This window comes from Lasioglossum baleicum, chromosome 13, assembly GCF_051020765.1.
Source record: "Lasioglossum baleicum chromosome 13, iyLasBale1, whole genome shotgun sequence".
In the NCBI taxonomy this organism is placed as follows: Eukaryota; Metazoa; Arthropoda; class Insecta; order Hymenoptera; family Halictidae; genus Lasioglossum; species Lasioglossum baleicum.
Window position 1 is genome coordinate 2,418,300 of NC_134941.1, and position 14,510 is coordinate 2,432,809.

The 14,510-nt window shown below is 34.0% G+C and overlaps 1 protein-coding gene across 4 annotated transcripts in view; it reads right to left on the minus strand.

Moving 5' to 3' along the window:
- Window positions 1-14,510, minus strand: part of LOC143215015 (furin-like protease 1) — a 549,701-nt gene that overhangs the window by 72,236 nt on the left and 462,955 nt on the right. For all 4 annotated transcript variants that reach the window (XM_076436690.1, XM_076436689.1, XM_076436688.1 and 1 more), the window contains 2 exons: window positions 9,861-10,026; window positions 6,378-6,550 (listed from right to left, as the gene is read on the minus strand). In XM_076436690.1, coding sequence (XP_076292805.1) covers window positions 6,378-6,550; window positions 9,861-10,026 — 339 coding nt within the window. The remainder of the gene's footprint in view (window positions 1-6,377; window positions 6,551-9,860; window positions 10,027-14,510) is intronic.

The following is a 14,510-nucleotide window of genomic DNA, read 5'->3' on the forward strand; positions in this document are numbered from 1 at the left end:
TAATAGGTTTAATAGGTTGAAAATAATATAACAGTAATTTCAAACTCCCCTAATGTTGTTACTGTTTTAAATTACACCTACTCATTTTTGTCATAAATGCATAAAATCCGCTCTCTAGTTATAACTCGAGTCAGCTTGGTATTATAATATGTATTTCTCGTTGAAGGTCAACATATCGTGCAAAAGTACAAATGTGTAGTACTGTAATAGTAATGTAAAGGAGTTCATTTTAAAATTGTAAAATGTAAAAGAAATATATTATTGACAGCGGACGCGTTAACTAGTTAACCGTTTTCTCTTGAAAATCGAAAACAACTGTTTGCCAAACGCATAAACAAATATTTTGATTATCGATAATCTACCAAAAGCGAAAGTACAGCGCAGCGGTGCGGAAAACTGTTCGGTCAAATCAATTTTTCATTTTCATTATATTAAGTACAAATATGTACCAAATGAAGTAAAACAACGCGAAAAATATCCTGTTTACATTTATTGTATACAATTGCATATGTTAAAATACATATTGTATATTACATATTAAAATGTATGTGGGAGGTGTAAATTCTCGCGAGAAACAAGCGAAACGCGCGTCCCGCGAGAAACAGGCGAAACGCGCGTCCCGCCGAAAGCAAGCGGAACGCGCGTTCCACGAAAAAGTTTAACAGATGAATTCGCCTGCCGTTTGTCGAAACAAACGATAGGCGAAGACGGTTGAAAAAGGCGTGGAAGAAGCGAGAACGGCAGTCTCTCGCCGGTCGTCGCCTTGTAAAGTTGTCATTGAATCTTTGTTCTACCTTTTTTATTTCTTCATTATATTATTAAACAGTTATCGTAAGAGTCGATCCTTTTATTGCTTCCCCGCCCGCGTAGATCGATTAGCTAACTCGATCGCCACCGAAATAATATAAAATAGGGAAATCCTACATGTATATTAATGAAGAAATTCTTTGAGAGAATCACCTCTCGAAAAAATATTGAGCATTGATTTTTATCGATTAATTCTTTTATATTTCAAGTTTTTCGTTAAGTGTGCTATCATTTTGTACCTCTATAGTTCGTTAATAATTCCACTACATTCAATATAAATAGATAAGTTAATGAAGCTTCGTTTCATTTAATTCATACATGTTAAGAAAGACACATTAAAAATATGTGTATCAAAAAAAATTAAATTTCTAATGTTTAGTAAACAGAAATTACATTAAGAATGTATATTTATGTTAAAGTATAATTACATTAGAATCATAAATTTGAAGTTGAAAAATATGAAAGAATACCTTATATCCGTTTTTATACATAAGAATATTAATCGTGGGTTATAAAATACTAATGTCTAGGTGCTTACAAATTTTTCAGAATCTTCTGTTTCTCCGTCGGATCAATAGGACACTGCCTTTTGCGCGAATACGTCTTAATAAGTATGAAGAACAAAACAACACATAATCCAAAATCGTGACAACGAACGGGAAGAAGTTACTTCGATTGCGGTCAAAATAATACTGCGGTTGTCACCTCGGTTTTTCATGAATGGTTAAGGGTGGATTTAAGTGGGGAAATGTTGCGTTTGTTAATTGGAGGGAGGTGTATCGGAAGGACTTAGGTTGAGAAGTGGGGAAACTGTCAAAGAAATTCCTTTTGGTATTGTCTTCGGTCGTAAATAACGAGATTTATAAGGGTAGTCCGCTCGTCGCTTCGATGGGTCCGTCCCACGTGTTATTCATCTGTCGGGGTTGAAGATTCGCAAGCGTTTTTTGCTTGCTATGACGTCCTTTACAGGTATATTGCCTAATCCGCTGGAGGAACGGTGAGGTACGGTAACATTTTATAATATAGGATTAATATTTTTATAACAATGGATATAAGGTATTCTTTCATATTTTGCACTTCAAATTTATACCTTCCCTTTCCCCCGTACCCTTAAATTTCGTTTGTCTCAATGCACGCATACGATTATGTGCGTAGCAGACTTTTGTCTATACTATATAACTCCATACAATCAAACTTTGAAAAAACTTCAACAGCTTATATCTCAATAATTATTTGTTTGCGACACGTGGCTTCTTTCAAACTTTTTCTCTTCTGAATTAGTGGAAGGTGTTTATGTAAAAAACAACTTCACCAACAATTTTCTTTGTTATAAATAATTTTGCGGCAAGTTTCCCTTACAAATGTCCACCGATCCAAAGGTGTAGATTCACCCCTAGAACGGATGACCATTACTTTTCCTACACATTGTACGGTGTTCGTTAGAAAACGTGTTTGAATATAGTAATTTACTCGATGGAAGCCCATGAAAACGTTTACAATTTCAATTAATGATAATAATGAAAAATATGATTTCGGATATTTTACCAACGATGGTAGATTTCATGTTAATGAACTAAATGTTCACACGACCTTCGGATCAAAATTGACCCATTTTACGTAAAATATTTAATTCTAATTTAAATACTTTTAAATAACCCGGTGTAATTTTTATGCAATTACTCTCTCTTTCATTACTATTTAAATTATTGTAAGATCCTAACTTCGTATCATTTCTCATGGTTGCCATAATATTTCACTAATGAATTGGCCAATCTTCTTCAAATTCTACATACTACATATAAAATCGAGATTTCTTTATGCACACAACATTTTTTTAACAAGATAGTTGTCGTATGAATCAGAAATTCATTAAAATTGAACAAAAATTCATGAAAGTTGAAATGTATAATATAATAATTTAAACAGTACTAAAGATAATTGTATACAAATTTCACTGTGTTCACATGTATAAAAACTTTTAGAATACTTGATTTACGATTTTACTTGATCTAACCATTTGTTATCCTATAAATGTGTAAAATTTACTAAATGAGAATACCTCCTTCAATTGATTTTTAAAACGCGACATTTTCTGAAGCTCTCGCATTACACAAACTCTGCTCACGGGAAATATAGAACTTTTTGGACGGAGCTTGCAGAGCACAAAGAGAAAAACTTATTTATCCGGTATAAGCCAGTGTATCTTGTAGGTGTTTCCATTCGCGAGTTCCACCGGGCACAAAGCTGCGAGGCAAAGGGATATATATTGCACACCGAAGGACAGATACAGCCGGCGAAAAAATACAACGAATAGAGGGCGGTGTAACCGATGCCGCGGCGAGTCCGATCCAGATCTCCCTAAGCTCTGAATCAATAGAAAAAAGATTCCTAGGAAACCCGGGGTAGAAATATGGCCGGCGTGCAACTGTATCTGTCGAACGGGTAAAGAAATCGTCGCAGAGGGCTGGAAACGAACAAACGTTCGCAAGCAAGTGTTGCGGAGCCCTAATTCACAGTCGTCGGACTGATAAAGGAAGAAGAAAGCGATTGTTCTTGCATCGGCCTGTCCCGTGTCTCGATACGTTTCGTTTTCATTAACGGCCGCTTCCATTTAACTCGCGGGCTCCCCTATCAGCGCCCTAACGATCGGTTTCTTGGTCTGATTCGATGGGACGTCGGCTGACGTCCTCCATGTCTCAGGACCGAGATAAAGAGGCCTTCGTGCCTGTCGTCTGGCGAACGCAATCGAAGAGGATCGGTTCCGAGCTGACTGCTAGACATACACGTCGGGATAACAATGAGCTCGCTACGTCGTCGTACCCGGAAAGAGCCCGAGACTGCTTTCAGGTGATACATTTCTGGGAATTTCACTCCGGGAAACGACTCCTCTGATTCTATCGCAACGGTCAGACGAGATATTCTCCTATTTTTTCGCTCCCCGTGCGACTACAGAATGGGTAACGAATTTTTCGTGCACCGCAGACAAACTTCAAGAGATCCGACTTAATGCGCGCGGTGAAACGTTATTTCACAGATGCGGGGGGTGCACCGACGACGAGTGGGTCTGAAATCGAATAAGGAAAGCTCGTAGCCGCTAGTTTCGTTCCGTAAATGAACCGCGGAATATTAGCTTTAACCAAGTGGGTTTTAAATCCACTTTATTAGAAATTTTTATGTAAATCAAATTTTTGCCCGATTCAGGCTTTAACTGGATTTAAATGGATGAAACATTGAAATCGTTTTCCTTGAACATCTCCTAAACTATTTACCGCGTCGAAAAATATGCTAAACAAAACCTGTAGATTTTGACAGGCTGCGTCTTTTATGCAGTATTACTTTTCTTCGTAAAACAAACGGTTTCCGAAAAAATTGACAGAGAACGTCACACTAAAATTCAAACATTTTTCCTGAAATTTGAAAATTGAAGTGTGTTTTCATTATCTTTTATGAATAAATATTAATCCAAAATGTGTTTTGTTTTTAACTTGCGGCACTTATTTTTTTCAATTGCAGATATTTTTGCCCGAGGTTCAGGTGTGGGAACATGCGGTTCTTTTTTAACGTATTTGTTTTGAAGAGGACTGACACGGTGATATGAAAAAACACAATGAATTTGTCCGGTTGTGAGGGGGATTACGCAACGCAATGATATCGAGCGGTGCGGTGCACAGGGTGTTCCGGAAATTGTGTGATGCAACCGAAACATAAGTAATCCCTTGTGTGAAAGGTGGAAAATGTTTTTTATTTTATTAAACGATAAAAAATAGATTTTTAAATTTCTTTTTTATAATGAAAAAATAAATTCTCAACGTTATAAATGATTTGCTCACGTATATTCAAATATTTGGATACAAGAGGCTTTAATAAATCCTCTTTTTTCAGTATGTTAATTAATTGACTAGAACATCGAATAAAATTAATTTGGATTGTGCGTACATACACATACATATATTATTAACAGCATAAAGTCCTCGTTATAATTCATCAGGAAAGTTTATTGAAGCGTAAGCTATATTGCTTATTATTAGACTGTTGATCTTCATGCAAAATGAAAGCTTTCCGAGCTCTTCGTTGGGCGCAGAAGTTAAACAAAAGTGAATTTTGCCTTCTAGCAATTTTAATCAGTTAAAAACAAAGTAAAAGCAGTTTTGTAATTCATCTATTCATTTTTGTTATAAATGCATAAAATCTGCAGTCTACTAAAACTTATCTGTACTTAATTATCTGTAATTAAATAAATAATGTCTCACATCCTGATCCATAAAAGCTTTTAACAGAATGACTTGTGCTGGCAAGTACTCTCTCTTTTAATTTTATTATTGCAATTACATTGTGAATCGTTACAAATTATTACCTGGACAAACGACGCACTCAAGTTTTAACAATCTGCTCTACGTCAATTAGTAGCAACAGTAAACCCGTGTAAAAAAACTTTTGCTACTATAACTTCAATTGCTCACCCGCCCTTGAATCTCAGTTTTATATTTCTCGAGGTAAAAAAGCACAGTAGCGACAGACTTCGAACAAAAGATGAAGATTTTGGGATTAGGAATTGTCGATTTAACCGATACTCAACTGGCAATGTAACATAAAGAAGTGCAGTGTTGCGCAGGTAGTTAAAGTAGCAGTGACAGGTGATCGAAGAAGGCGCAGTCGAGCCTATCATAAATGGAAGTAGGCTACAGCTGGGGTGTGCGGTACCTCATTGTGCACAAGTGTGCAGATTACTCTTATCGCCGGGAAGCTTGACAGCAATGGTTCCTCAGAAGTTGCATCCACGGCCGGGACTTTTAATTAGACGCGTACCGACGGTGTCAACAATAGGTTATTGTCCTACCGCGCCAAAATGGAAGGGAAATCTCAGAATGTCTGATTAAACGGAACCAATTGAACCGTTTGAGAAAAAACCCTCGGGAATGTGCAATCTCGGCGCGAGACAATGGATTTATTAATACTCTTTCTACAGCGATGTGTTGTTTCCCTACCCATTCAAATCAATCATTTCGATGTAAGCAACTTCATAGTTTCAATAATTGTGAAATTAAAAATATAAAACCGGTCATTCGACCGGCAGTGGTGGGTATAGTGCTAAAGAGTGTTTAGCCACACACACACATGTGCCATAGATATTTCAAAATTATGCAATAATCACCGGCCAGTAATGTGTTAATAAGTATTTGTTTACGACATATGCTTCCTTTCAAAGTTTCTCTCATCTCGATGTGTAGAAGGTGTTGATGTAAATACAAACTTTAACAACAATTCTCGTTGGCATAAACAATTTTGCGGGAAGTTTCTTTTACAAATATCCACCGATCCACAGGTGTAGATTCATCCCTACGACGGTGACCATTACTTTTTATACACCCAGTATGTTTCGATTTATTTTGGCATGTGGAATTATGAGTTTTTGAGGACAAACAATATGTAGTTATTGTTATATCTATTAATTTTCAAGTGTTTACACACGGTAGTTGTGAGATTTCGCGAGATATTATCGAATTCGGAGGCAGTTAATGAACTTAAACAGAAAGTAAAGGTATTTATCAGAATTTGTGTGTGTATCGAACCTTCGTGATTCCTTCGATGAATGCTCTGGTGGCAAGTTCCCCGGGGCCGTCAACTGTTTTCCCATCATCGTCCGGCCCCCAGGAGGCGCTGTAAATGTCGATGTGCTGAGGATTTAAGCTCAGAGATCTGGCTTCGACGGAGTCCGTCACGTCCCCGTCTAACATCCTCACCCCTGGAGACAAATAAAAACACCTTTAATTTGTAATTAAAACTTCTTTTGTCATATTTGATATCCATCTTTCTTTGTTTGCCACCAAAAAGTGGATGCTGTCAAAGGACACACAGATGACAGTGCTTGGTACTATTTAAGTAGCTTATCAATGTTTTAAATTCAATTTGAATTGAAGACCGAAGTTAAAAAAGTTGTGACATTTTTTCAAAAATTGTTTGCTCCGCAAGAAAAGGATGTATAAGTTCCAACAGCAATACAATGAAACAAGAGATGGTTACAAGACGATCTTACAAGTTTCACATCGATTCTTCTCGGAATTTTCATTTTGGCACTTGCAGCCTTTTTTAATTCGTCTTCAATTAATAACTAGATACTGAATCATTAGATGATTCAAGAATTAATTGAATTAAATATGAACTGCTTTTGCAAAAATAATAATACTTTTTTCCCTCAATTCGAGTAAATTCCCTTCATCTGACTTGACACGTTGCCTTTCAAATCACCACTCGTAATAATCCTACAATATTTGTCACTAAATTTGCACTACTAACCAGGATGAGATGAGAGCTAGATGATACAAGATTTCACTGCATCCGTTTCATAGTAGAATAATTAAAATTCTTCACACATCTACATATAAAATGTTTTTCTATAATAAAGAAATAATCAACAGACAAACAAACAAACAAGAAAGCGAGCTAATAAAAACGTGGTAAAATAGTTCAGTAATATTTAGAATAGTTCAAATAATAATAACAATCATAAAAGTCAACAAAATTAAAACTGTCTATCTACAGAAAAAGAAATTCAAGAAATAGTTCAATAATATTCAGAATAGTTCAAATAATAATAACAATAATAAAAATCTACAAAATCAAAACTGTCTATTTACAGAAACAGAAATTCAAGAATTAAAATCCTCACTAAATTTTGCATAATCAATATAATAAAAATATAAATTAATCTCTGCATTTTGAAAAGAAAAAGGTAATTCGAAATTGAAATACAATTTAAATAACATTGAGTTATTCAGTAACCATTTTAGTACGAGTATATAGCGAGAAGAATTCTGATTTTTGCATTAAGAGAGAGGATTGCAGGTTTCGTGATAATAAACGAAATTATTTACGTAGTCTGTTCAACTATGTCTGCATCCGTTGGCAAATAGCTCAGTCATTAAAGCTAAAAACTTTCGAGTGCTCTCTAAGATAATTGACTGTTATTGTGCTTGGGACTGGAATCAAATCATTTTATACATATTGTTTCAAGGTACGTTCCCAGCTTCAGCGTCGTGGGTATACTAAATATGGATTCTAACCAGTGGTCACTACTGGTTGGTGTGTCGATTACAGTTTTGAACTTGCTTGCAATTACGGAATCAAGGCTAATCCCGACCTTCCAATTTAGGTCCCTGTGACAATACACTAGGAAATGTTAAATTTGCGGCACATGCGGATAATTTTCCCGTATGCAGCAAATTGTACGTTCAACTCATTTACTAACAGAGTTATGTTGTTGGAGAGCACGTATAATCGATGTTGAAACAATAAGTGTTATATGAACATTGAAAACGCTTGGAAGTTCAAAATGAGGACAATACTAGAGGGGAGGAGGTTAGCCAATCATAACCTCCCGATTTTAGTGGAATTTTTATATGATATCATGCTAAGGGGGTGAAAATCGTCATCAAAGTTGGGGTTGCAAAATCTATTTTATTAAATATCTCCGAAACTATTAGGCCTCCACAAAAATTTCAAAATCCTATTTGTGCGTCTTTGAATAACGAATATTTGCGTGCAAACTAATGTTTAAAAAATAGTTTGCTTCAAAAATATGTTAAAAGTTTACTTTTTTTGCAAAATTTGCGTTACGACTGGATAACCTCCCCTGTTAGTACAGATTATGCATATTACGAATAAATTATGTTCACGCTTTCACGAGTTCACATCTACGATTATATGTATAACTACATTTGTACTTTACGTTTCATTCTTCGTTGACAGATTTTTTAAAATATTTCAAGCCACGATTTCAGGAGAATGTGACAGGGTAAACAGAGCAAAATAAAAAAATACTTTGTCAAGCACTCTGCAGCAAAATACTTCGTGTAAAAAATTTAATTTAATGCATACGTGGAAAATGCCTTGATGTTATAAATTATGAAAACGAAACGTTCAAATCATTTAATGTACAGAGTAGGTAATATTGAATTGTAACATACATTTGCTCGATCGCAAATATAAATACGCTCTGTACTTTATTAATTTACAGACACTCCGTAAAGCGACGATAATAGAATTATTTGATTAACCCTTTGCACTCGGAGCTATTTTAACTCGAAAATTAAACATTCCTTCCGACTTAGAATATTTCCATTATCTATGATTTTTTAAATTGTATGTGTGTGTGGACATGAAATTGGTATAATATCTAAATGTTTGGTAATTGATTAAATATCGACATATTTAATAATGTAAACAAAATTTTTAATAATGGTACAGCAATTTTTAGTGGCGCCTCTCTCTCTCTCTCTCTCTCTCTCTTTCTCAGAGTCACCATTAGTCGAGTGTAACTTAAAAACAAATATAAGTTCCACAAATATAAATTACCAGGGACCAAAAATAACAGTTTTCTAAAATTTTCTACGATAAAAATCATTAATAAAAAGTTGATTAGTATTGAAATTTAAGATAATGTACACAAAATATAAAGAAAAAAATTCAAAGAACAAAATGAGAAGTTCATTTCGATCACTCATAACAGATTTCAATCGCTGATAACAGTTATCGATGAAAGAAATTTATTTCGATCGTTCATAACAGTTATCGACGATTGAATATCTTTTTACTTGTTCATAATAATTATTGATGAGAAAATTCATTTTGGTTGCTTATTTATTGAGTTGTCTACTCTTTTTCGGATGGAGCAAGTCTGTGAAATTCTTTGAGAAGGTTTAGTACAACAAGACGAATCAACAGACCATGAGAACAACACAAAATCTATTTGTTTGTCACATTAAATTTTGATCGAAGCAATTCATTTTACGAATACACAATTTATGAAATAATTGATTGTCTACTATAATAACTATTACAAATTACCTTCATCAATAACTGTTATGAACGATCGAAATGAACTCAGGCGGGCGCGAGCTGCGAAGCGTAAATTTATTTCGGTAGTCATTGTGCGATGAAGAAGTCTTCACCCTATAAAGGTAACTCGAGTATCAAGGTTTTACAGCGCCGTAGGTTTTTCTACGATCCGTGTTACGAGTTTTGTACAGCTGTAAGGGTTCTGCACACAGACTTACCCCCAATGCCAGCTCCGAACGCGACGCCGACTGCGCAGATGGAATTATTAGCAGTAGCAGCCACTTCACCGGCACATCTGGTACCATGTCGATTACTATCCAAAAGGTCGTATCTCGGCATAGGATCCTCGTCGTGATTGTTAACGTCGTAACTGGCTTGTGGGTCCTGGAACGATAATTTCATTTCCGTTTCACGAATCGTCGAGTATTGTTTCTATAAGGCAATGTTATTAGCAAACTATACTATCCAGTCTACTATTTCCCTTTGCAGAAGACACTCGCTCTAAGATCGTCAATGTTACGCATTCTCTTGTGCTCAAACCTTCGAAGGAGAGAGTGGAGAGCGAAACTGAAGCAATAATTAGAGGTTCACAGATCATTCTTTATTTAACATCGTGAACAACGGTCGGTACAAAATATTAATATGATCATTAGAGGATCTTTATGCAAAATAAAATGTTTATACATGATTTGCATGGAAATGGAGCTAAATAAAGATTTATTTCTTACGTAATTAATTTTAATCAATCGAAAATAACGTCTACATATTTTACATTTTGTAAATGTTTTCATTGTTTTAAGTTTGACCTACTCGATTTTCTCATAAATACATAAAATCCGCTGTCTAAGGATTATATTGTATTGTGTGGTTTCACCCCTTGTATCACGATTTATTTTACGGTTACAATGATTCGAATTCCTATATCCTTCCTACTTTGTTAGAAGGTGAAAGAAGTTTGTGTTAATTTTATGTTTATGTGCATTCTCTCTCTCTATGGCTTTACAATCGACAACTATAAAGTAGAATTTTAATTCGATTCATAGGAAATCAATAACGTCATGTGCCGGACTCGATGTTAAAGTTCAAGGGGTTGAGATGATATAAACGATTTTAAAAAATAGAGTATCTTTCTTTATTTACTTGTTACAGGAACTACTCATGGATTCCGAGCTGCCCAATATTTTCAACAGTATACCTTGTTAATTCTACATTTTTATCTTAAATCATATAAAATGGGATTGTTATAATTGCCCTCCATCTAGCTTGCTGTTCACGATATTCAAGATCTATACAATATTATTGATTATGGCGATATTCGTCACCATTGTCACCAAGTCGCTCAATTTGGCTAACTAATCCACTAATCCATTAAAATTTTCTGAATGAAAAGCCTCTTGAGACACAAGAAATTCTTATTATGCATGGTGTTTCGTAAAACGTAGACCAACTGGCCACACAGTAGATTTATTTACAAAAATAAATCGAAAACAGTAAATTATAATAATAACATGTGCTATATAATAATAATACATTATTAGTATTACATTATTAATAATGTAATAATAATATTAATAATGTATATAATATGTATTAGCCCATAGATCAATTATTACGTGTCAGTTTACAGATCCATGTATCGTGCAATTTTAAAACATGTAAATAAATTTGTCAACAAATACATCAGTGGTATATGCATAGTTTCAGTATTTAATAGTATTTGTTAAACATTAAACAGTTGCAAATGGATTCTTTTATCGTAATTAACACTGTGAAATATTCCACCTATACAATCATTTTTACAGGACTACGTAATATTCAAAAATTGTTGTCACCAATGAATTTTGCAATATTTGAGCATTAACTACAATTGACAGCAATCTCCACAGTCACGGATTAGTTAAAGTAAATGACGTTATATTATCGACAGATTTTTTAATATAGTGGTCGTTCGATCTCGAAAAATCTTTTCTTTTTATAGAGATTCGAGAGGACAAGTCAGCAAATTAATACCGAACAAACTAGTTCTGGAATTAGCGAATACAACTCGGTTGCAATTCTACAAAGTTCACGGGGAATATCGATTTCCTACTGGTTTCGATTTAATTACATTTTCCTTCGGGCGGTTTATAAGAGATTGTTTCAAAGTTCTCGGTCCGATGTCACGGTTACGAAACTCGTTCCTACGAAATTGTGTCGGAACGTTTAAACGATTGTAATATTAGAATGTCCCATTAAACCGTACTAGCTGTGGCGACATAGCAAAATGAATATTTGAAATTTTCGTCCATTAATTCATGCGTATGAAAAATTGTATTGGTCGACATATGTGTCCCGATATTCCTCTGATCGTTAAAGTGAACTCGAACTGATCGTAAACTCGAAATGAATAATATCACATTAAATATTATAATGAAAAACAATTGGTCTAATTAATTTTATTAATCGTTCGTTTGGTTACAAGCACTTCCTATAAAATGTGAAATAAAATATTATATGTAGTACTTGTAAACTTGCACGTTTGTTTCGCTTATGTGTCTGATCAGTACGAATTAACTCTACTTAAAAATTTGTAAGAATTATTAATGGGAGGGCATTGTTAATATCTGAAAATTATTTAATATAATTTGAGATTGTAGTTAGAAGAGGATTTCATTTATATAGAAAATAAATAATTATTTTTCGTCTTTCCTTCGCTACAAGTAGAAAGAATAAACGAAAGGTCAGACACGCAATCAATCATGTTGAAATTCATTCTTTATTTGAAAATGTTATAAGTAAAATCTTTTTATTTCTTTTCGTACGTAGATTTTACATAGCAAAATTTCTATTAATTCATCAAAAGGCACATCTTTACTTAAATTCTATCAGTAAACAAAAAATGTTGAAATTCATTCATTTGAAAATGTTATAAGCAAAATCTTTTTATTTCTTTTTGTACGCAAATTTTACATAGCAAAATTTCTATTCACTCATCAAAAGGCAACATCTTTAGTTAAATTCTATCAGTAAACTACACAGAGATAAATTTTAATATACTCTACTAATTTAACGCAATATTTTTCACTAATTCAGAGTTCATTAACAGTATTAGATCATTGTCCTTCACAGTATTATCTTATGTGATATCTAGACTGTGGATCTTTATGCAAAATAAAAATTGTCTGTATCGATTGCAAGGAATAGAAACCAAACAGAATGTTATTTCTTCCCTCAATAATTTTAATAGATGAGAAATCATATATTGACATCTTCAATTAAAAAAATTTTCCTACAATTTTCAATTTCATCTACTCAATTTTGCTATAAATGCATAAAGATCCGCAGTCTAGTGATATCTATTCCTGAGTTCCAATAATGTTTAAATTTGTTTAAATAAAAGATGTAGAGTCCCCATCAGAGTGTTGCGTTTATAAATACTTAACAGGAAATCGCCACTTCCATAATTCACAGATACAACCAATAAACCCGATCTCGAGGTACGGGCAATTTGTGTCCATACTACTTTGCTCGAAACTTTGCGGTCCAACAGAGACACAAATATTCGATCCGATACTCATAACTGCTCCGCATTTTATCGATTGCAATATTTTCGATCCGCTGCTAGTGGCTTCTATTAGAGCCGAGCGTATAGTCCGCCGGTGTGTATCTCGTTTAGATCAATATCGGGGCAGCAACCCGTGTCTGATCATGGGCGTCCATATCTACTGCGAGATTGTACAGAGTGTTCCTAAAACTATGGTACAGCCACAAATAACTGTAACTGTGATATAAAAGTGAAATATAATTCTAAAATGAAATTCAAAATTCTATGTTTAGACTGCGGACCTTTATGCATTTATGGCTTATAAAAATTTGCAAAAAATGCTAGTATTAAATTCGTTAGTAAGATTTTTGATAATTTTGAATCTACAAATGCTATTACCAATGAAATAGTCCCACTTTCTTATACTTTGCCTACAAAGTTAGCGCTTCCAAAATAATAAATTTCATTTATTAACATCAACGAAGAGTAGAACTGGTAAATTACACTGTCCAACAAATTTCAACTTTTTTTGTGATTTCAATATACTGTTGGGTCCTTCTTATAGAGTTTTTTGCGCTGATTCCGAATCTGGTTTTAATTTTTTTCCTATACGTCCAGTTTTTGAGAAAATGGAGTTTTAAAAAAAGACATATTTTTCAACTTTAAACAAATATTGCGATGTTATTATAAAAGATATTGAATTGTTGTTTACAGCAAAAGATTCTGTAGACTTTCCCGAATACAGTGATATCCAATATTAATACATTATGATTGTTTAAACATGTTTAAAGAATGATTAAAGACGGAGATGCACCACTTTTGCACCAATTTTTGCGGATATTTTCGAATTTATCTCAAAAAATAAGGGTCCAGCGAAAAATTGAACTATACCACGCGAAAGAGCAGACTTTTATCTTGAGAAACCCCCCTGTGAAGTTTGCATGGTCGACGTTTTTACCGAACCAGAAAGCAAAATATCTTCGCCCGACATGCGTTGACGCCAGTGGTGCTCTTCCACTAGCGGGGTCGTTCGTCGGGATACGGCGCGGCGCGCTGCGGTGAAACGGCGCGTGGCTATAAGCGCGCAATTATGTCAGCTTACTTAAATGTAATATTTTATTAAATGTGTTATACTATTGTTATTTATTATTTATTAGTATATTTATTCTGTATAAACTATTTTATGTATTTTTTAATGTTAGTCTCTCGTTTATAGTATATTTAATACAAAAAATACCTTTTGTAAAAAAAAAATAATTTATTCACACACTACACTATTACACTATTTACAATGCTAATATATATGTGTACACTATTCAGATATAATACGCTACTAAAATACATA